At 34.8% G+C, this 24,789-nt stretch overlaps 2 protein-coding genes across 4 annotated transcripts in view; both read right to left on the reverse strand.

Annotated features, from left to right (window-relative positions):
- LOC129279277 (mediator of RNA polymerase II transcription subunit 12-like protein) overlaps window positions 1–7,987 on the reverse strand; it is a 52,820-nt gene extending 44,833 nt beyond the window's left edge. For all 3 annotated transcript variants that reach the window (XM_064111676.1, XM_064111675.1, XM_064111677.1), the window contains exons 1-4: window positions 7,887–7,987; window positions 4,966–5,049; window positions 4,562–4,721; window positions 2,025–2,287 (exon numbers count right to left, since the gene is read on the reverse strand). In XM_064111676.1, coding sequence (XP_063967746.1) covers window positions 2,025–2,287; window positions 4,562–4,667 — 369 coding nt within the window. In that variant the 5' untranslated portion in view covers window positions 4,668–4,721; window positions 4,966–5,049; window positions 7,887–7,987. The remainder of the gene's footprint in view (window positions 1–2,024; window positions 2,288–4,561; window positions 4,722–4,965; window positions 5,050–7,886) is intronic.
- A 4,554-nt stretch (window positions 7,988–12,541) lies between these two features.
- Window positions 12,542–22,479, reverse strand: LOC129279431 (mediator of RNA polymerase II transcription subunit 12-like). Its single transcript, XM_064111443.1, has 4 exons — window positions 22,345–22,479; window positions 19,695–19,763; window positions 19,059–19,103; window positions 12,542–12,726 (listed from the first exon to the last, which is right to left on the reverse strand). The coding sequence occupies exons 1-4, from the start codon at window positions 22,435–22,437 to the stop codon at window positions 12,664–12,666; spliced, it is 270 nt and encodes an 89-aa protein (XP_063967513.1). The 5' UTR covers window positions 22,438–22,479; the 3' UTR covers window positions 12,542–12,663.
- Window positions 22,480–24,789: the final 2,310 nt, after the last annotated feature.

The raw sequence follows: 24,789 nt of genomic DNA on the forward strand, positions 1-24,789 counted from the left end.
CACATCATTATGGTAAACTGCTGATGTGGGAAAATCAAAAAAACATAAATGGAGCTTTCAAGTTCTTTTCATATTTTAAGGAAAAATATTGGAGTTAGACAAATCTACTAGAGAGGATAACTTTCTCAGAAACCTTCATATCCAAGCTACATGTATGACCCAAAACAAGAGAGATATCTTATGCCAAAAATGTGTGTGTTGTCACATTCATATAATTCATGTGTGAAGTGCATGTGTCTCTCAAAAAGACCAGAGTAAATTTTTAAATTATTTTCTGATTCCAAAATGTTATAAAATGCACTTATATTTGGTGGTCTCAAACAAAATGATTAGAAATTGTGGGATTTTTTTTTTACATGTAGAGCCTATATCCACCACCTTCACATAGCATGCTTTCACATATTATACATCATTAATGAAAGAGCCTCATTTAACATGTATTTGATTTTAGGTGTCTCATTATCGTTTCACCACTTTACATGGATGGTGCAAACTGCAAAGAGGGCGGAGGGGGGCAAGGTCTATTTCTGACAAATTTAAAATGGCAAAGGATGAAATTAACGAGTGGAAATTTTCTAACTAAAATTGAAAAAATTGAAAAAATATACTGGTGTACATGTACACGCACAGCACATGTAAACATGGCATTCTAAAAAAAAAAAAAAAAAAACTTAAATAAAACTACTTTGTACTGTGGAGCGTTGTGGCCCAGTGGATTAGTCTTCGGACTTTGAAACAGAGGGTCGTGGGTTCGAATCCCAGCCATGGCGTAATTTCCTTCAGCAAAAAACTGATCCACAGTGTGCTGCACTCAACCCAGGTGAGGTGAATGGGTACCGGTAGGAAGTAATTCCTTAAAAAGCTGTGTGCGCTATGAACGCCTAGCTTAGCCGGGTAATATAGGAGCGCCTTGAGCACCTAACAAGGTGGATATGTGCGCAATATAAATACCCTATATTATTATTATTATTAAATGTACCACCTCTACCCATCCAACAACATGCTATAGTAAGATGAAGAAAAAACTTTGGCTAAACCAAATACTATCCATCCACATGTACATGTATCTGGCCAAGTACATGTATGCCAAAACCAAATTTATCTGGTTTTCTTTTATTCCTTGAAATCCTTGAAAACCTCATTTCATGTAGCCAAATACAATTACAATATACCACATTTTTTTTTCTTTTTATGATTATTATTTGTGCCATTCTGTATCTCATTTACATACAAAGAGAATGCTATATCTTATTTCAATTTCCCCATCAAGCTTGTCTTGGCTTGAATATATCCTAAAAAACCTATCTCTTCCAATATATATGACCGTACCCTCACCTACATGTAAGTTATTTGTATGAAATATAATTACGATTTCCTATTGGATTGTATATTCTAGTATTTTACTACTTTTGTACAGTACCAATATTGAATAAAATTATCCACAAATCAATAATTTGCATTCAAGTTACATGTAGATCATATTCTTTGTTGCTTACTAGCATATTTTCCTTAGGTGAATTTGCATCATTCGTACTTCCTCTTATCTATCCTTTTTTTTATATTCCTCTTTGAAATTTGAGTACGAAGTCTGTAATAATTGTATGTATCATTATTACTTATGATCGTCAAATATCTTAGAATAAACAATTTTTCCCATGATGTTTTAAATATTTTAACAAGCCATATGAACAAGTGCTATGCTTATATAATGCCTTTATAATGATGACATCTGGGCCCTGTCTTACATAGAGTTGCGATTGATCTGATCAACCTCAACTATGGAAAGCCAGCAACACCCTCAATTAAAATGCATGTCTGTTCAAAATATTTTCTAGATATGATGTATATTACATAAAATCATTGTTTACTTGAAAATGTTGTGTGTTTGCCTTTGTTTACAAAGGACATTTTGTAAATTTCTTGTAGAAAGAATCATGACACTCCTGGATTTCCATAGAGTTACAATCGATTGGATCAATTGTAACTCTTTGTAAGACGGGGCCCTGTAGCCTTTGATATCATACCTGATAGAGATATCTGGCCAACTCTGTCGTGTACTGCCACAGCTTGACACACTTCTCCAGCTCGATAGTACTCCCTCCCATAGAGCCAGATCCCATCCCCATGGAGCCCATCCCGCCCCCAAGCAAGGAGGAGCCTGACGAAGACGACTGCTTGGCGTTCGACGCCGCCGCCTGCTGTGCAGAGACGAGGGAGGCAGTGTTGTTGTACTCTACGATCTTGTCGAGCTGGCTCTTCAAGAACTTGGTGATGATCAGACACCAGTCTAAAATGGAAGAAAAACATAAGAATTTACAGATATGTATGAAGGGGTGGGGGGCATGTCTGCACACCTAACAATTTAATTTTAAAATATTCATTTATTTTTTATTTCACAAAAAATCAAAGATAATGTTCCTTATATTCTTATGAGTAAGTGCCAAATATCTCATAAAATTTTGAGAGAAATATATTATTTTCTTGGAAAAACCTTCGGCCAATCATTTTCAGATTGAACAAAAAGATGGTGCCCATGTCTATGCACCCACTGACTTTACACACTATTTGGGGATTTTGATGAGAAAGGCTGCATTTTGCGGCCGTCACATGAAATGCCCGAAATTCATTGTTTTCCTACCATTGAGTCAGACTTTTTAATGCATATTTTTCTATGTATTGCATGTGAAAAGTTTGTGATCGTCGCGTATCCTTCCTTATTAGAATAGTGCAGATACACGTGTGCGCAGACAAGGGGTACTGCACAGACTTAGGGGACCTTACCGTACATGTATTCAGCAATACATAGAACTGTTCCAATAAAACTAGTTGCTACTGCCGTCTCCGCGTCTTTATACCCCTCCTTCTCCATTCCTCCTCCTCCTCCTTCCACACCTTTGCCTTCTTCTACTCCTCCTTCTCATCTACACCTCATTCTTTTGCACTTCCTCCTCCACCTCTCTCCTACTTCTCCTTCTCATCCTCTTCTTAACCTATTTAAAATACACCCCTCCTGATCCTTCTCTTCCCCTTCCTCCTGGTCCTTCACCAACTCTTAACTTCCCCTCTACTCCTTCCTCCCTTCCTTCTTCTCCCCTCTCCTAAACAAATGCAAAATACAAAATGCCATTCCTTGTCATCAATTAAACTGGAAAAAAAAATAACCAGACTGTTTTCCTTCAGCTAAGAAAAAGAACATTTATATGGTCCCTGTCAGTCTAAACAGGGAGTTACACTGAAGTAAAATGGGAGAGGTTATTTTCCAATACTTTAACGTCTAAATGAATGTTTGTATGGCAATTACAGCCTTGTGGCACTGACAACCAAAATATTATCCAAGTGATGAAGAGTAATGTGGCCTACACAGACCTACACATTCCAAGGTACATGAAAATCAATACAAAATATTACACATATGATGTTTCATACAATGGAGTCTGTTACAAAGGAAGAAGAGCTTATGAAACACAAGTTTTCTCCTATTGCTTTATAAGGTGCTTATGTATTATGTGCCCTAAAAAGTAGCCCCCAATTAAAATTAGCCCAAACTAGTTAATAATAGCCCTATAACCAAAAAGAAATTAGCCCTTTACTAAAATCAATAATCACATCCTATTCTGGGAAGGGGAGATCATTGTTTTTCACAAGTACAGAGTCAGATGGCACTAACATGGATGCCCTTGAACAAAGAAACAAAACAACAACAAAAAACCACTAAAAATAGAAACAGATGGGAGTATGCAAAGCCAATACATGTATACCACATTTCAAGAGTAATCAATATACATGCTGAAAACAATACCAACATGGCCCACAGCTAACTACCAAACGGCATCACCTGAACTGTTATTTTTTAATACTACACATGTTCTGAAATATGAACCCTGCTGCCATGCTACCTGACAGCATAAACAAACGCATTAATATGTACAGCTCATAGACAGTTTTTCTACATTTTCATACTACTAATTAGCTTCCCCTGAAATATTTTCATCACTCATTCAGGGAAATTTTGGTCGTTAAAAAATGTGCTACAAATTAAAAAACGAACAAGAAATGTTGAAAAAGGCATGCTTGGCATTAAGATCCCACTCATACTAAAAGGTTCTCCAACTTTATAACACAATGTTGATTTTACATGGCATGACATCATTAAAATGATCTGTTCTGGTTCTAGCATGCCCCTTTTGTACACTGCAAGTTGACCTACCGATTCTTGGTTCAAATGCACACGTAGGCCAAATTTGACATTCAACCCTCAAATGGTTCGTCACTTGCCCCAGGAACAAGACATTTTCAGTTATAAATGCAATGATCTCTGTGACCTGAAGAGCTATTCAGGTCATTGTTACTCGTAAATACTTTAACTAAATTTGAATTCAAACCTTTAAAAAGTTCTTTAACTGTGGCGAAAATGAAAACGGGATGGCTGGAAGGACGACCTGAATCGGAAATGCATCTGGCAACAATTATGGTAGATGTAGCCATAAAAAAATCTGATTAAAACAAGTATTAAACAAACAAGGGATTAAAAAATGCATAAACCAAATTTGTCTGAACATACCTTGGGATGGATCATTAGGTTGTCTTTTCTTCATCTTAGTTTCTGAGATAGCAGCTTGGTTTGCAGCCATCATCTTTAGATACCATGCTGCTCTAATCATTGGCATGTTGTTCTCACACAGAGTCACAAAGATATCATCTTTACGATGGAACACTGGCACCTGAATATGAAGGCATGGTAATATTATCATAGCAAAAAACAATATCAATTATGATTATGATTATTATCTTAGCATATAGTCATCTTGCAATTAAATGTACATTACACATAACTTTTATGACATATTCAAATATCATCAAATAGATTTTCAAGTATTTAGAGTAGGCCTACATGTACTTTAAAACATCAATTCATTCATTCATTTCCTTATTTTTCTTTGGGGGGAGAGGGTGGATGTGTCTTACCTTCTTTGTGAGTTGATTGAGAGATTTATTCCCAGCGAGGTCATGAAACCATGATACTTGACCCTTTGATTTGTTGGCAGGTACCTGAAAATTAGAGAAGAAAAGAAGTACAAATAAAATTACAACAAAAACAAATCATACTGTATGTACAAAAAATAAAAATGAAACACAATTTTCATTTCTTTAATTTATGAGAAAAATATCAAAGCAGTGACAATACAAATTGCTTCACTTAGAAAAAAACATTAGCATTTAATATGTGTCTTGATTATAAAATAATGTGTCAATGACTCACTGTTAATGACCATGGATTGCTCAACACCAAAAAGTCATGAAAAATATCAGGTGGCTCATACAAACATTGTAGGTTTCAACATTAGATGCAAATACTTATAAGAAAGTTATGATATGACATTTGAAGAAATTACATACGCATGAAATGAAGCTACTAAAAATAAACATGATGATTTAAACCCAAAAATATTAATTAGGCATTTTACCCCCCCCCCCCACACACACCTTAACAATTTGACTATACATGTAGGTCTTTGTGATCTAATTTTTCATACAGCCATGAATGTATTCCTTAAACAAATTCTTTTCTAGTAAAGTTTCATCATGTAATATTCTCAGCTTTGTGGCCCAGTGGATTAGTCTTCTGACTTTGAAACAGAGGGTCATGGGTTCGAATCCCAGCCATGGCGTAATTTACTTCAGCAAGAAACTCATCCACATTGTGCTGCACTCAACCCAGGTGAGGTGAATGGGTACCCGGTAGGAAGAAATTCCTTGAATGCTTGAGCGCCTAGGCAGCTCAGCTAAGGCCGGGGTAATGATAATAGCAGGGCCCGCTGGTAGAACAGTTTTCGAAACTGAAGTGGCTACCCTGGGTAACCCTGGGTAAATATACCTATATTATTATATTATTATTATAATCAATATTCACAGCCTCCCCCTTGCAAAAAAAGAGAAAAAAATCAAGAGAAAGCATTGTCTTTTGCGCTGTCTAAAGAAGCTACATGTAACTTGATACAAGAGTGGACTCCTCTTCAAATTTTGAAGGAGAATCCAATATCTCAAGTTTAAAATGATATATTTAATTTGAAAGTGGTTCAAGTAGGTTACGAAAAGTGCACTAAAATTATCCTGGTACTCGTACTACTACATGTATGTTTTATTTAACGACAGGCAACCATGGTTCAGATACAGAAAGTATTGTATTATGTTACCCACATGAGCCCAAGTACCCGAACTTGCCATACACATTAATCCATTTACACAATTTATGACATGTAAAGAAGTGAGTTATATTGGCTTAAGGACGTTCCTCAATTATGTTTGTGCGCATTATGATCTGCGCATAGTTTACACTCTGCGCGCTGACGTCACAATGGATGAACAGGTGATTAATTAGCTGCGGGTATGAGCTGATTTTTCTCATCTTCTGCACTTTAACTACGTTATTTCATGAAGCTAAAAAATCGAATTATTCCATGGACCATTCAAAAAAGTATTCTTTACGATTTCAAAATATTTTTCTCTGTAGTGCTGCCAAGAATCACGAATATTACCCCGAGTTTGAATAAATGGTAGAGTGGTTTTGATTTTTACTTCACATAGATACTAAGCATTCGGCGCATTTTTGGTGTTTTAAAATTCACATTTACTCTAATAAAAATGCTGATAGTTTAAAAACAAGCACATGAACCCCTATTTTTTAATGTTTGTACCTCTTAGGTATACCTTCCTCTACAACTCTGCAAATTTTGGTGAAAATGACATGGATTTTGAATAAAGTGCAGCATTTATTGTACGTTTGTAGTTTGTTACTGAAATTTTACATTTTTTAGATTAGGATTTTGTTATCTTTTACGCCATTTTTAAGAACTGACAGTGGTGTTAAACTTAAAATTGCGAACAAATAGCACTATAAATAGATTCTCCATTTAACGACACAATTATCAACCCTCTTGCGAAATTTGATGACTTTTTCATGTATTTTGACTGGAGTGAGTAATAGAGGTTTAAACTCATTGTAGTAATCTTGGGCGGTCTAAAAATGCCAAATTCTTTTGAATGCGCAATTCTTAAGAACATCAATTTGGGTGAACTTTGAAGCTCTATAGCAAAAAATCAAGCACATGGACCTCTGTTAATTTTTGCATATTTCGAATATTAAGGTTCTGAAGTATCTATGTGCAAAGTTTGGTGAAAATGACATGGATTTCACTTTAACTGTGGAACGTCCTTAAAATGGTACCCCCAAAAAAAACAAAAACATAATGATTTGTGGAAATGGGACAGGACAATATAAGCTGGGTTCTAAAAGAAACTGATCAAACTTTACTAGGGTACTGCACAAATTCCACTTGGTCAAAATGAACAATATTTTTACACAGGCTAGCTTCAATAATCTTTACTACATGTAAGCACATGGTTCAATCACAGATAATATATATATATACATGCACATGTAGCCCTCACATGTATTGGTTTCAGAATCTAAAGTCACAAAATGGCAAAAGAAAGACCAATGAAATGAGATGAAATGGAATTAAACAAACTTCCAAGTTTATTACACATGTCCTTCACAGGCATGCTCAAGTGATTGGCTTGATCACAAAGTAGCTATGTACAGGAAGTTAAAAACAAAATAACTGGAACAATCGCACACCCACAGACAGATCCCAACGGGGAGGGGGAATAAAGAAAAAAATAAATGAATAAAAAAGAAACAAACAATATGAAATGAATTGAATCAATACATCAAAATTGAAGTACATAATTTGAGAATGAAGTGATAAAATGAAAGTACACAAGCAAATGAGTATCTAGCCCCTCCCCCCAGAACAAAATGCAATTAACAAACAAACAAAAGTAGAAAGAAATCCTACAAATACTCGGCTTTTCATAATACTTACAAGAACAAAGTTGTCTTTGGATATTGGCTGCCTTTTCTTTCCTGTATCTTGAAAAGTGTTGAGTTTCTGCTTCTCTGCTACTATTGCACTAAAATACACACCAAACTAAAAAGAAAGAAAAAAAATCAATGATAAGCACATTAATTAATCTTTAACAAATACCAGTAAACTTTTTTATGAGTTTACTGGGAACAATGAAAACACAAAACAGAAAAGACAATTGAATAGACTTTGCAATGTCTAGACTTTATGGAGAGGTAATAATGAAAATATAAAATATAAAAAAGAGAAAAGAAATAATCATCCCTAGACTTTATGGAGGAGTGATTTTTGAGCATGTACGTGTTTTAAAGAAATTCAGACATGATAGGACATTGCAAAAATGGCTATATATGAAACAGTAATGAGAGTAATAAATTTCACTGAATTTCTTCTAGAGTGTACATAATGTACTTGAGAAAACCAGGCATTACATCGTACATTGGGTGTATTCAGACCAACTTAATCACCAGAATACCCAATAAATTATAAAAACTTGTTCAGGCTAAAATATACAGGATAATTATTTTCTGCATTCGCATCAACCAGAAGCAGACACTTTCAGGGGTAAGTTATTGAAGTTTTAAAGCATCCACAGTATGGTCTAATTAGCATGATTCCAAATCACTAGGTATGCAGCCAAAGGAGCCAGCGACCAACTACTCGTCAAGTTGAGAAACTTCTTGTAATCTGCTTTTACACTGCAAAATTACCTGCAACCTTGGAAAAAAAAGAGGGTATTTTTCTTTCAGGAATATTAATTTAGAGTACAGGTAATTTGCTTTCACACTGCCAAAGATACCTGATATTTTCTGATCAGCAAGATCACAGTAAATTTCATGATCAGAAAATTCCTGGTATTCTCGAACTTCAGGCTGTCTGAATGTGCCTTTGTGTATAAAGGTTGCGTTCACTCACTGCTTTTTTACCCAATCTTTTCAAGGACATCTACCACAGTTGTGTCCAATCAATTTTCTGTTGGATGTGGGAATATATGGACTTCTTCCAAATTGCAAACATGAAAGTAATGAAAAAGAGGCCGTTCTCATTACGCTTTCTAAAACTAGTTTACTGGAAACCGATTCAGGATACCACTTTGGAAGATCGCTTTGCTAGCGTTCCCACTTGATCACACGAAAGTGGTTTTCAAAATCACTTCACGTAAAGCGCTCTTGTTGCTATGGAAATGCTCTCAGTGGGGTGACACGTTTCACGCGAAATTCGAAACCGCAGCATGGGCATTCTACACCTGTCGTGTGGAGTAGCGCGCTCAAAATGTGCGAAGATCGCTTCCCGAAGAACGGTTGTGTCCTCACTTACGCTAAAACCAGTTTAACGAGGCAAAGCGATCTTGAAAACTACATCGCGAGGTAGTTTTCCAAACTGGTTTGGAAGATCGCTTCCAAGACCGCTTTGAACGTTCTCACTACGCGTTAAACTAGTTTCCAGTAAACTAGTTTTAGGAACGTAGTGAGAACAGCCTCAAGGATACTTTGAAAAGTGGAGTGCCCCCCCCCCCCCAGGCATACACTCCAAGTTTGAGCTTTTAATAGTCAAACTCACTGATCTGCAATGTGTTGTGGGAGGGCTTAAAACAGGGAATAAGGCATTTTAATGCTATCCAAAAATGTTTTTCATTTGTGAATGAAACCTTTGGAACAAGTGGGCTTGAGTGGAGACAGAAAAATCTAAATAAAGAATAAGATCAAAGAAAGTTTGAAAAAAATTGGACAAATAATGAGAAAGTTATGAGCATTTGAATATTGCGATCATTAATGCTATGGAGATCCTCCAGTTGGCAATGCGACAAAGATTTGTGATGTCAGAGGTGAACAACTTTCCCTTTGATGGACTATAAAATACCCATAAAAAATGTCACATTTTGCTCTTTCTTATGTTGATAAAAATCTTCATCCATTATGTATTCTTTGAAAATGTGTATTACATGTCCTCATAAAGAATAAATGATCTACTGATAGATGTAATAAAAGAGGCAGTTTACGTGAAATAGTAAAAGTAATGGGAAAGTTGTTCCCATCACACATCTTTGTCGCATTGCCAATGGGAGGATCTACATTACAGTAATGAACTAAAGTTCAAATGCTCATAACTTTCTTATTATTTATTCATTTTTTCTCAAACTTTCGTTGATCTGTTTCTTTGATTTTTCTGTTTTTGCACAAGCCATCTTGTTCCAAATGTTTCATTTTCCTTTAATTGTTTGTAGCCTAGCCTAAATTTTTTAATTGAACATACCGTAGGAGAGTTGCTCTTTTCATACTACTGCAGGATGGTTATTTTGTCATGTTCTTTAACTTGTGCTTTCTTCAGCTATATTACATTTCTGTGCCATCTAGACTTGAGTTCATTTGCATTTCTTTTCAGTACTGCCCTTGCAGTCTGAACTTAGGTTATTTGAGTTCAATTATATTCAGTTTTCATTCATCCTTCTCCACATTGGATTTTTTTCCTCTGATTCTCTATTGTCATCTTCATTCCTTCTCTATTCAGGTGTTCCACTCATTCCATCCCTGACCTGACTCCTTAGTTTCTAATTCCATTATTACATAATCACCCAAACATCTTTCATCACCTTCGCCTTATTCCTCATTGGTTTATATTATGAATTGGATTACTACATTTCAGTTGGGTTCTTCTATTTTTAATTTCATTATTTAGCTTTAAGTTGATTTAAATAATGTTATATTATGGTAGCAAAAATGTTGATGTGGGCCGAGGAAGACCAAAGGTATAAATATAGAGAGCATTTTAATAAATGCATGAGACACTCACAGATACAACACTACAGATCCAGTCTCTTCGTTTAGTTATTCTCTGTCTTCTGTTCCTGATGTTATGTTTGCTGTTAAGTTCCTGTTATGCTGAACATTGTTTTAAAACTGATTATTTCATTCTCATCAAGTAGGTGTTTAGTTTTAAACCCTACACTACTAAAGAGTACAAAATACATAGGGGTAGGGGCTTAGGGCAATTTGAAGTTTGCCACCCCCCCCCCCCTTGTCTGAATACTAGTATGCTAAGCAAAAATTTTAAACCAACAACACTTATACAGAATTTTCCAAGAAAATTCAATTGCTACTGGCTGTATAATAGTCACTCATTTTTATTTATCAGCAAGCACCACACACCATACGGTAAAAGGGTTTATTTCTCAAATCAAAGGATCCATCATTGGGTTTATTTCTGTTTGGTACAGTCCCGTCTGGTCGGATACACAAATCATCCAGTATCTGGTCTATTTACCATATTGTCCACTCACTGTTTCGTTCAATAACCATTTGGGCTAATAACCACTTCTTCTATTCAATTTGATCTATTAGCCGTCTGGTCTACTACTATTTCGTCCAACAGACATTTATACCTTGGTCACATTTGCTCTACGGCGGCCGTACGGCGAGTCGAAAACAGCCGTTTTAACATTGTTTGTACCAACTACATATAGGTGGTTTGAATTAAAATTAATAAAACGGCTGTTTTCTACTCGCCGTACGGCCGCCGTAGAGCAAATGTGACCAAGGTATTAGTCTAATAGCGAGTGGTCAAATTGCAAATTGGTTAATTCTAATTTGGCCTGTAACCAATTTGTCCAACAAAAACTTGGTCCATCAATCATTTTGCCCTTATATTATCAGAATAGTCTTTAATGTCTGGGCCCCATTTCATCCAGGATTGGTCCAATTACCACTCAGTTTATTATCATTCAGTCCAATCAATCATCAAGAGACCAAATTACCATTTGGTCTAATAAGCAATCAGGAAAAAAATATCAAATTTTTATTTTCACAAATTACTGCCTTAATCTGCAACATTGGATAAGCTTTAACATTGAAATGAATGGGGATTTTCCAGGGATCCTTTTTTAGTTTCTAGGGTTGTTTTGAACATTTCAGGATCCCCCACTGGGTGATTGAGTTGTATCCTCATTATGGCAAATGTCATATGCCTGAATACATGTATAGTATTAGTAAACCAAACAACTACATGTATCAGACTATGCTGCTATTGGATGTTTTACTGTATTTGAAATTTTTATGACACCAATTGAAAATTAGACTAAATTTTATTAGACCAATTGAACATTAGACTAAATGATTAATGGACAAACGAGCACCGAATGATCAGTGGACAAAATGGGTTTAGACGTATATGTAATGGCTATTAAAGAGACAAAGTCTTGTTACATTGTAGCTGAAATTCGACCAACACAGGATAATGGACAAGGTGGACAAAGTGGTATGTGGACCAAATGGAGACACATAAAAAAGTTAACTCAAGAAATGATTGAAGACTATAATCATTGGACGAAATGGTCAACAGAGAAAATGACAATTGGACCATTTGATCATTTGATGAATCGGTTAAACAAATTACTAAAAGACCAATGTTAGATGATGTGGGAATTGGACCTGATGGTGTTGGACCAATTTGCAATTTACCTTTGTAAGTAGGGCCTACAAACATGGACATTTTTTTTTTCTGTCTTCAGATCTTCATGCAAATTACATACCCTAATATATTCTATCATATTGTTCTGGCAATCTATACTCTCCAATTCACAAAGTAAAATATTTACAACATGTAAACATGTTCAACTTTGTTTACTTTTTATCAGAGTTTGCAAATACATGTAGAGAGAAATTAATTGAAATTTTTGATGAAATTCTCTTTGAGACTTGTGATAATCTACAGTGTACTTGTAACATCCATGCTTGAAACGTTAAACTATTGTATCTGCACAGATGTGAATCCCATATGGTTCAGCCTTGGAAGTTGGAAACTCCTATTTGATTGAAGTTGTTGAAAAGAAAAGAAAAAATAGGAGCCGTGACATTTATGTATGTGCGCATAAATAATGAAAATTGTAGTTGGCGCCGTCTGGAATAGTATTCAATCTAAAAACATGAGGGATACATTCGATAGAAGATAATCTGGATGAAAACGGCTCATGTTCACTGATGGGAACATTGTATCTTCAATATCCAGGGAAATCCTTTTCTTAAAATATGAATATTGATTGAATACATTTAAACCTGCAAATGGATTAACAAACCTTTTTGCATTTTTCTCATCAACTTTGAATCTAAAAACATTAAAAAATGGGAAAATATTGCTATATTTTGTCAAGTTTTTATCCCATCACCGGTATTAGTTGGTTTAAAAAAAATAAAGATTTATATTTTGTTAATTTTTTGATATCCTTGGGTTTAATTTACATGTACATAGCTTGATGTTTATCGAATTTATGCAAATCAAATGTGCTCAAAGATTGGTTTTTATTCTTAATCATGGCCTTCATTAAAAAGTTTAAGTACAAATATTCCAATACGTGTACATGTACATGTACATGTATGTTGGACGATTGTAAACTGTATTTTGTTTCTTTCAAAAATTAATGATTCAGGCAAGCCTTTTAAAGCACATCTATAAAAGCTTTATTTAAGGGTCAATAAAGCTTTTATAGATGTGCTTTAAAAGGCTTGCCTGAATCATTACATGAGAGCATTATTAAAATTCAAATACTACAGGTACATAGAGCAGTTGTCATTAATGCTTTTCAGCCATTAAATTTAGCATTTTTCAGCTGTAAAAATTCAAATTTGGTATCTAGCATCCTCTCTTGGAATCATTTTTATTTTCATTTAAAAAAAAAAGAGCAATTTGAGTACTTACTTTACAAATGTATTAATTTATTGTTACTGTATTAGAAAGCTTCAGACAAAGATAACATCCTGAAATTTTCAGCCCATTCTACATCAAAGATACTTATCTAAAAAAGACAAAAATACATCATGTTCAGGAACCCTATCAAAATTAATATAAAATTTGTAAATGTATCCCATAAAACAAACATTTATTTTATATCCATCACACTTAGATGTTTTCTTTTATTTTCATTTTTTTTTTTTTTGGGGGGGGGTTCTTTTCACTTTTCACTGCCTAATTCTGCAACATTGGATCAACTTAACATTGTGATGAATGGAGCTTTCCAGGGCTTCTTCAGTTTCCAGGGCTCATTTGAGCATTTGAGGGGATAACATTTTCCCCAGCCCCGGTGTAATCCCCCCCCCCCTTCACATTATAAGCATGTCAAGGCATACATGTACACTTTCAGATAAAATAGTAATTCATTTGAATAGTGATTTGCATTTGAATTGGGATATTTACCAATAGTAATTAAAGATGCCTGGGATTTAAAATTTGAGGATGGTTAAAAAAATAACAATTTATTTCAGTGCTACACTGTACATGCATCATTTGTTCATGCAATCTTTAATCTGAAGATCAAAGTCACCAAAGAGCTTATTGAAATATCCAATTAATGTAGGACTCCTAAATGAATTCAAAAAGGTAAAATACATGTAGCACCAGATTAGATGCAAATCATCATTGTTCTATCAAACTTTCATTGTGATTTACAAGAGTGAAGAGCTTCTATAAAGAAATTGAAAAAAAAAATCATAATCCAATAAAAGAATAGCCAGTGTCAACTGTCAACCAATGTTGCTCCCTCATTAGCATATCACTCGGGACAACAGTTTTGTAAAAAGAATATAAAAATACTGTAAACAATATTTCAAAATGCAGTAGCTTCTTTGTCTGCACGCACAGATTCATATTTGGCACTTTAACCAATAACAGGTCTAGAGTGAAAACTAGACGCCAAAGACTCTGTCTGTGTCAAATAGGCCAGCCACATACATGTAACATAGTGAATCTAGTCTAACTACTTCAGACTGTGTATTATGCACTATGCGAATTGCGAAAACCAAGGGTCTGTACCTGCAGACTAGTAGCTTCTCATTTTCACATCCAACTTTGAAGAAATTATCAGGTTTGACTTCTCTCTCATCATCAGAACCCTTTTACATGTACATGTATTTCAATCAACTTGTTAACCTAGATAATAATACATGTATTTATATATTTTTTCTATATTTTGTCTGCTTTTATCTAAATCAACTTGGCATCAGGATGAGCTTCCCTTTAAAGGGATGGTCTGGGCTAAAATTAAAAAAGCAAAATGCTGAAATTTTCATCAAAATCGGATAACAAATAACGAAGTTATTGATTTTTACAGTTTATCAATATTTTATGAAAACAGTTATATGCACATCGTCATGAATATTCAGTAGGTGGGCTGATGTCATATCCCCACTTTCCTTTTTCTTATGTTATTACATGAAATCATAAATGTTTCATTTTTTCATACATTTGTAAATGATGTGTCTCCATCATGAAATAAGTTGCGGCAACAAATAACTACGGTAATGCACAATCAGTTGTCAATCCAGTTGTTTTATTTCTTGGTAGAAAATGTTTGAATAAACCTAATTATAATAAAATACAAAAGAACAAGTGGGGATATGACATCATCAGCCCCTCTAATGTATATTTATATAATATTGACTGGTCTTGAGGGGAACATCAAATATATTGCCAGCAAAAGAATCATATTGGCCCGAGTCTTTAGATGAGGGCAATATGGGTCTTTTAAGGGCAATATATTTGATGTTCCCCGAAAGAAATGCAGTCAATATTTTTATTATCATCCAAATCAGATATCTAGAGCAAAAATCATGATAACAGTGATAACTTTTAAGAATAGAGTTCTGTTGTGTCATGATAATATCAGTGTCTAGGCTCTGCACTTTACCATTATGACGTACTTGCAAGCGCCCAGATCCAGCGTTGTCTTTATTATGACGTAGATCGTTGGTACGCGGAACATTATGAAGCGTATCACTTCATTCGCATCCTCAAAGGCCCGGATGTGAGACCAGGGAAAATACAAAGGTATATTTTGCGTCGTCTCTGCATGCAAAGTCAATACGCGCATTGAGACCGAGGAAAATATAAACAATATACCTATCCCTTCCTGATAATAATAAAATACAGGGAAATACCGTTTTGTAAATGACCAGCTCAGATGTCTGATACGGGTGATAATCATTATTAATAATACTTTGTTACTTGTTATCAGATTTTGATCAAATTTTCAGCATTTTGCTCTGTGAATTTTATTGAGATATGAATATCTCCAGCCTGGACCATATGATCCCTTTAAGTTTAATTTCCCAGATACTATAATTCTGAGTGGGTACTCAGTAAACTGTGCAGTAAGACCTGCACCTACGTGTACCTCTACAATTTTAAATAAAATATTCAATGCAGCAGTGAGCAGGTTCTGATGTTAACATAGAGCAGTAAGAGTGTTGATAGAAAGTACTACAAGGAGACACATTAATTTGAATGATTGTCACATGTCAAATCAATTGTTAAGTACTTGAGTATTGAGTATCAGTCTCAGTATTTAGCACTTAAAAATGAAATTGATGACTGCATTTATGAAATGATATAATAATTGACATCCATCAAGTATTTGGTGAAGGCACATGGCCAAGTAAAATAAAGTTTTCTTTTTCAGTATGACTTGTCAGGCTATGGAAATAACTCTTGTAAATTAAATTTGGTATATTCTTTCTTATTGCTATTATCACAATTATTATTTTGTTATTATTATTTACTATTGGGGGGTGTTCCTCTCTCATCCTTTATACATGTACATGTATGTTTGATTCACTCTTAATGCACATGTTTATCATTTTATGTCCAGGTAATGTTTGAAGACATAAAATAACTGTTTACCCTTGCCAATATGATCATTTCACAATAATGAAATAATAAACTGGAAGTTGATCAATATCTAAACATTTTCTCATGAAAAAATGTTTATAAATAAACTTTTGAGATTACTTACTAAAAATGAATTGTATCGTATGACATTCAATCATGTTTCACTGATCAATAAGACAATCTAAGAGGAATATCTTGTAATATATTGAAGTTTGGGACCACGAACATGTACCATAATCAACCACAATCAACCACAACCACCATGTTTTTACCTACTTCTTGAATACCCAGAAGCTGATTTGATATTGTGGCTGTTTACTGTAACAGAAAACTTTAAAGCATCAGGTATAAAATGTCTATAAGAAATGTTTCAAGCCAATTATTCCAGAGCTATATGTATTTTGAGCACAGACAAAAGATTTAAATGCAACAGATTGTTTTTTCTGCGGCTACTTTTGAGCTCACCAGCCCAAACTTCATGTAGCTACAGTACATTGTATTATTCAAGTTTACAGTCCATTTGACCCTATCAAATATTTCTGGGGCAAATTTGCCCGGAGCCCCCATGTAAATTTTTCTTGGGCTACATACATGTACGCCGTGTGGAAAGATAGATTTTCCAATTACCACTGAACACACAGTCAACCTGAGTTTCCTCTCCTGCTCGAAATTCCCCTTGCTGACTCAAGCCAGCCTTCTCTCAACTCTCTCAACTTTTCTTGTTCAGTACTTTTAAGGATTGTAAAACACTCATCTCACAAATGAATATGTGACCTACCACCCAAAAACCACCAATAAATCGCCAGGTAAGGTTCTTTGTAAATAGCCAAAATAGTAATTTAGTCTCCAAAAACCAAAAATTACAAAAATACATTATCTGGAAGAGCAATTCTTCTTCTTCACACTGTAAAAATTTGAAGTCGTGAAGTTGAATAAACGAAAAGATACAAGAGTTTCTTAGACACTACTTTTTCGGACTGCTTGGAAGATTCACTGAGATTACAAAGTATGCACATCTCATGATTGAGTGACCCCTAAACTTCAAACCCTGTTTCTCCTTATTTTTTAAGCTCTTGCTGAAATTCCTCCACATTCAATCAAGTACTTGTTAATGGTTATTGTTGGTCAATTTTTAACATATTATATATCATTTTAAAGCTTAGGAAATGAATTTTCAAGCTCAAGAAAAATCTCAATATTGTTGGTTTTGGGGTGGCAGGTCACATATTTCTCTACATTCCAACCTTCCACATTCTCACCTCTCCACTTAAATCTCTACCTTGATCCACTTTTCTGAATGCATACATAATCCACATATGACCGTATGGCCCATATATATGAAGGCTTGTTGCTAGATCTCGTAAGATTTCAGTTCCCCTTCAAAATACTTAATAAATAAACGCACGTGTTGGCAAATGGTTTGCGGCCATCAGTTCTTAATTTGCCAAATGTTTTAAAAAGGTGGGGTTTCTTATATATGTTTTTATCCAAACTTAATTTGGTTGAACATAAAACACATCGGCTATTACAGAGAGGCATTGTTGTGAAATTAGGGGGGGGGGGCTATTTTTTTAAATATTATATTATAAGATGTTTGCACTTCATCCTACCTCAGTATACGTTTCAATGTCATTCTTCAAATCCTTAGCAATGTCTTTTCAGAAAATCTACCAGAAATTTACCTGACCTACATTACTATTATAAATATTGGGCAAACATTTCTTAAGTATGACCATCTTTATGTAAATATGTTGACACATTGTTCAGATTTTGGGGATGTGACACAAAAAACCAAGTTCTAATGTATTCGGACTCCAATGACCCATGCACAATGTAACAGACTGTAACTTAAGTTTCAAATTTAAACAGCAACATGAATCATGATTGAAAACTCAATTACAAAACACAGAACACAAACACGACAGCAGTGCACTGTTCAGTGTAAAAAATATAAAGCTGTTTATATGTTGATCGTCTTTAAATTTCCCGCTTTTGTTAGCGCAGCTTTATTGCGCAGTTTGACCCATAACAAGAAAGGTCAATTTGGCACCTGCTTGTGTAGGCTTCCACTGCAAGAACAAACTTAAAAAACGTTTCAAAACTCAATTGTGTTCAATGTCGCATTCGCGATGCTGAAGGTCTTAAAATCTGAGGTGATCGCGTTTACAAACGCATCTTTTTTTACGTTTAATCATGATTTGAAAGATGTTTACTTTTACATCCGGGAATGGAGGACATTAGAAACACCTTTTGTTTCTCATTATATCGTGTTTTGTAATCACGTTTTCAATCATGGTTCATGTTGCTGTTCAAATTTTGAAACCGACATTGAACACACCCTTAAAAGAAAAAAAACTTTGCTAATTTTGAAAAGGTGTTGACTAGTGAACTGAGGTGTATCATTATCAAACTCAAGTTTACCCCCACCCCCCCCCCAAAAAAAAAGCATATTAATACAAAAACAGATAAATAACATACCTTATTTTTGTAGATGTTCTTTGCAGAGTTTTTCCCTGTTCCATACTGAAATAAGACAAAATAAGGAAAGCAAGTGACTTTATCATACATGTACATAATATGTATTCCCCATCTTTCATCCTCAATTCCAAATGCAATTTCAGGAGTTAATTATAAATAAAAAACATGTACAGGATATTTACATAAATCTACTTTAAAACTCAAAATATGGAAAGAATACATGATCTACCGATAGATGTACTAAAGAGGCAGTTTTAAGTGAAATATTTATAAAAGTACTGGGAGAGTTGTTCTTTAGTGACATCACACATCTTTGTTGCATTGCCAATGGGAGATCTCTATAGCATTTAATAGTGAACGCAATATTCAAATGCTCATAACTTTCTCATTATTTGTCCAATATTTATTCAAACTTTCGTTGATTTGTTTCTTTTATTTTTCTGTTTTCACACAAGCTACAGTATCTTGTCCCAAATGTTTTATTTTCCTTTAAAGCTTGCAAGATATAAGCTATAGACACTCCATGAAAGATAAGTTGTGTTTGGTGCATTAGAAAACTTAAAAAAAAAAATGAAATTACACACAATAATAAAATCATAAAAATACTTTTTAAATATATGTAAAAAAAAAACTTACCTCATTTGACAGGCTATGTGGAGGTCCATTAAGGAAACCTTGCTTTACATTTGTACTTGTCAGCTCATCCTGCATAAAAATAATGCATTTATATCAGTTGTTTCAGTTTTTAGAAATATGCTGGTCATGATATTGTATTTCACATGTTTCATAACTTTCTAGATTTAATTACATTTAATTTTCTTATGTATGGCAGTAGAGGCACACAGCCAATATGGGAGACAATCTCCCATATTGAACTCTTGAACTTAAAGGACAAGTCCACCCCAACAAAAAGTTTATTTGAATAAAAAGAGAAAAATCCAACAAGCATAGCACTGAAAACTTCATCAAAAAAGTTATGACATTTTAAAATTTTGCTTAATGTCACAAAACAGTTATATGCACATCCTGGTCTGTATGCAAATGAGGAGATTGATGACGTTATCCACTCACTAGGCCTATTTCTTTTGTATTTTGTTATGAATTCTAATTTTCTCCTCATTGTCAAATGAAACAATTAATAATTCCTCTCTGAATATGTGGAATTTGTATTGTTTAATACTATATGGTTCTGTGAAGTTGGTCCTCATTCATTGTCAAATCTGTGAAAAATGAAATAGGTCTAGATCTAGACCCCTATTGTACAATTCAAACAAAAGGAAACAAAATAAATAGTGAGGGAGCTACATGTATCATTGACTGTCTCATTTGCATACCACTGAGTTGTGCATATTCACTGACACTGTTTTGTGAAAAATAAGCGAAACTTGTCATAACTAAAATGTCATAACTTTCATATTTTACAACCGATTTTGATGAAATTTTCAGCATTGAGCTATTCAAATCAACATTTTACTGGGGTGGACTTGACCTTTTTAACTTTAAGCAAATTAAGAACTTGAGTTTAACCGATGCAACTGCAAATTTATCATTAACAAAATATGTAATTGGCTATGAGACAAGATGCATTCGCGACCTATTTTTCAGTATCCACTTTTCGAATAGAGAAAGCTTTCTCTGCCACTGCCACCCACCAGCTCTCCAGGGGCAGTATTCTGGGGTCATTTTATCTTTAAAATATTTTATTTTATCTCTTCAAATAAGGTTGGTATTCTTGAGATGACATTTTATCTCTCAGATAAGATTCTAAATTTTCTCTTGCGCATAAATTTCATCTTGCGTATCTACAGAACAATGCCTGCGTAGACGTACACACTGCACATCCCATATCTACCATTGCAACGCGAATGATGTGCCTGCGCTCATGTTACTTTGAAGAAAAAATAAAATAGACTTAAAAGAGGGTAGGGGCTATTTTGCTTCTGTGACGTTGATTTCATCAATATTTCTAGGTGAATTATCTCCAAATATTGATTTGAAAATGAGGAAAAATTTAATATTCATTGAGAGTAGCATTAATAGCATTCTTCCTGTCTGTACAATCAGGAATTACTTCACAAGACTTTTCTTGATACTTGACTAATATTGTCTCTGAAACAATGCTCGAAAAGATGCAATATACATGTACATTTAAAAAAAAAGACGATCAACGAGCTAGCGTGAAGTGCAAGCGTATTGAAGCAAATAAATTGATGCAATCTCACTCCTTTGCCATACCTCCTGGCGGAATGAATTTCCACTGGTTGAGTGAGATGAGAGAGCTATAAAGTGTAGTAAAAGCGTGTTTCTCATAATTAATATTGGATAGGCCTATTTATATTGCTTCAATTATCAAAGTCATGAAAGTAGGTGTGAAGTTTGAAGATAAATTTTGCTCTCATCTCAGAATACCAATTCTGTGTTACAATGTGAGATATTTTAAAGGTATAGTATTATAAATTTTATCTCAGTTAAGATCAGTGAGATAAAAAAAAATATTTTATCTGAGATCCCAGTATAGCTTCTGTATTAGACAGCTGGCAGCCGTCTGTTTCAAGGAGTTTTTTAATTTTAACATTTTTTTTATTTTTTTATTTCTCCTCGTACACAGACGGCTCGCTATCATACAGCCACCATTAGGGGGTCAACAATGCAAAATCCCCCCGATGGGGCTCATCGATTTTTGTCTTTATTTCATAAAAATATATAAAAAGAACTGTATCAAAATAAAGATTATTCCGTTTTGGCCTGAAATGCACCAAAACGGGGAAAAAACAGTGACTTACTTCGGCTGTCGCGCAACTTCACTTCCTTGTTTTGGCCGAACTTAATACATAAACATATGGCCTTTTGAGTCCCCTGTAGTCTGTACAGATCGAGCTAGAACTTTGGTCTCTGTATAGGCTAACTATAAATTTATTTGGTGAGCAGTGAGTGGAGCCAACGGAGTTCAGCGGAACAACCAACATAACAGAGACCGAAGCTTATGGTATACTTCTGTATGAGCTGCCAAAGGGATAACTAGTACTACATCAAGAGATAAAATGAATCTCAGATTCAGAATACTAACCCAGGCCACTTACTAAAAATACAAGGCCACTCTCACTCTGTCCCGCGGCCGCGGTCAGCGCCGACTCGCCAGCGCCAGCCGCCTAACAAACAGGCAAAGCTTCACACCGGAACCGGCGTCAGCCGTATTTTTATTCCAGCGATCTTTTTTTTCTCAAACGAAATATATAGAAAAGATCTTAAAAGAAATGAAGCATATTATAATATATGAGTACCATACCTCTTTCTGCTTCGGATCCTGTGGATAATATCCAGGGGGTCCGAGTTTGGGCCGTTTTAATTGCCTCAATTCATTTGGCAAAAGATGAGACATTTTGCCAGAATCCGAGGCCGCGATCCATCCACTTTACTGCTATGGTAGAGTATAGTAAAGAAGAAAAGTAAAATAAAAAGAGAGAGAGAGAGGGATAATACAGCTGCATGCAGGAGCGAACGCGGGAGCTCGTATTAATCGCATAACATTCAGAGCGCGACCAGGAGTGAATGATATTACAAATGTAATAGAACCAATAAAAATAAAGCATAAAAAATACTGATAAATATTATTGCATTCGACCATTTTATTGTTAATCATCCAGGAGATGTGAGACAGTGAGCCGAGAAGCGATAACACAGCTATATAGAAAAACCCCGGAGAAAAAACTAATAATTTACAGCAACCATGGGTGTCGATCGGTATTCTTGGTTGGGGGGGATGATTGACACAAATGTTCTTGTGGATGGTGATCTTTCAACATTACCCCCACTAAAATCACAAGTTAGGACATTTGGGAGTGGTTGATATGCATGGTGTTCTTGGAAATTCCTTCATTGTTGCAGTGTACTGTATTTATATATTTTTTTGAAAATTCAATTTGTGTTACAAGTAAGCCTTTTCTAAACTCATACGAAAGAAAAAATGACAAAAATAGTATGGACCATGTACAAAGTGATCTGTTTATTGAGCATGATGTATACAACTTCTCTCTTAAATCTAACCCGACTGGCATAAAATGCAGATTCGGACAAATTAAGGCTAGCACAAATCACAAACTGTGTGGCTTATCGTGCGCCATCGGGCTTACCGTCATTCCTTAGACGATTTTAACCATGGATTTTAATATGTTTTAAATGCTTTATAAGTGCATGAAACAAAAGCAAACATAAAAACAAAACTCAACTGTCATGTTATGATATTTCTCCAACATTTTCTTGAACCATCAGTGTGTAATATCAGCTAATATATGTGTTAAAATGAAATTTACGTACCGCATGAGTGTGCTCATATAGAATGCACAACACTGTCATCCCTTTCCAAACTCAAAAGAGATTTCTTTTAGCCAAAATAAGAAAAAATCAATCAAGTTTAGTTATTCAAGTCCATAACAATAACAAGAATAACATGAAAAAAAAACATCCGATGTTCATATCCGAAGATACGCTTTAGAGAGAAATGAATGATTATTCTTTCTGAAACCATTAATTGATTTCACTTATTAAAAAATTGTAAAAATATGATCATATTAAGGGTTGTAGATTAAATGGGACAAACATCATGCACTTGGATGTGGGAAGGGGTAAATTTGAGAAAAGTTATTTGTACTTTTTTAAGATCTACCCCTCTGGGATTTACGTCCATGGGTTTTTCCCCGTTTATCTTGCTACCCTTTTACTCCCGTTTATTTTTCCACCCTTTTGAATTAATTGATTTATTAAAATTAATTTATTCACCACTGGTGGGATGGAACACCCTATCAACAAAATTTGTTTTTCATCGGGGTCCTTTTATGTCATGTGTTAAAAAATATCATTTACATAAACATTTCATTATTTTTCATCTTGAACCTCCACCTATCTGTTTAAAAGTCCTGGAAAGGAATGTTTTTATTTAATAACAATATACACAAATTGCGAGGGAAACAAACTGATTGATGGCATACTATAATCATCACTATCATCTTCTTGATCAAACTTTTCATTTTTTCATCATTATTATAATTTTTCTACCCTAAATTATTGGGGGGGGGGGGTGATAATACAGGCCATCCCCCTACTTGAAATATTGGGGGGGGGATATATCCCCCCATCCCCCCTGTGATCGACACCCATGACAGCAACTATTCGAGTGAAACCCTTGAGTACGTGAGTGAGCTTAGTGAACGAGCAAAAAAAAATCATAATTTTAAGAGCGATATTTTCATAATCTAGAGACTTTTGACTCCCCCTAAACACATCTTTTGCTCACTCTAATAATACGTAATGTACATACATGGTATTTTTGTGAACCACACCCCCCCCCCCCCCACCCCCACTGAAAATTAATCAGTGGGTCTATTCTGAGCACGTTTTGAATTCTTTTGAAGTTGGCAAATATTGACAAAACAAAAGTGCCCCCATGATAAGCTTGGTTTTTTCGATCCCTTGCTTTCGAATATCTTTAGAAATATGCATCTCCCCTAACCCCGGGAAAAAATCTAGGGCTGAAAATTTGATAAATTGATCTATTCCCCCCCCCCCCAAGTTTGGATCACCTGTTCCCCACCCCCACTCCCCCAATAAAAAATGTGGGCGCGTCTTGGTCTAGTGGTTACAACTCATGTCTTTCAATATAAGGGACGTGGGTTCGATTCCTATTTAGCCATGGTGCAACCGCGTAGCCAGGATTTAATTTTGGAGGGGGCGGTAA

Source organism: Lytechinus pictus, chromosome 16 (assembly GCF_037042905.1).
Source record: "Lytechinus pictus isolate F3 Inbred chromosome 16, Lp3.0, whole genome shotgun sequence".
NCBI classification, from domain to species: Eukaryota; Metazoa; Echinodermata; class Echinoidea; order Temnopleuroida; family Toxopneustidae; genus Lytechinus; species Lytechinus pictus.

What these genes read in the sequence shown, in the direction of transcription:
- LOC129279431 (XM_064111443.1), bottom strand. Translation starts at nt 22,437, where the DNA reads ATGTCTCATCTTTTGCCAAATGAATTGAGGCAATTAAAACGGCCCAAA. An exon ending in AGGATCCGAAGCAGAAAGAG is followed by an intron (nt 19,764 to 22,344) that starts GTATGGTACTCA and finishes ATTTTTATGCAG; the next exon opens with GATGAGCTGACAAGTACAAA. An exon ending in AGAACATCTACAAAAATAAG is followed by an intron (nt 12,727 to 19,058) that starts GTATGTTATTTA and finishes TCAATCAAATAG; the next exon opens with GAGTTTCCAACTTCCAAGGC.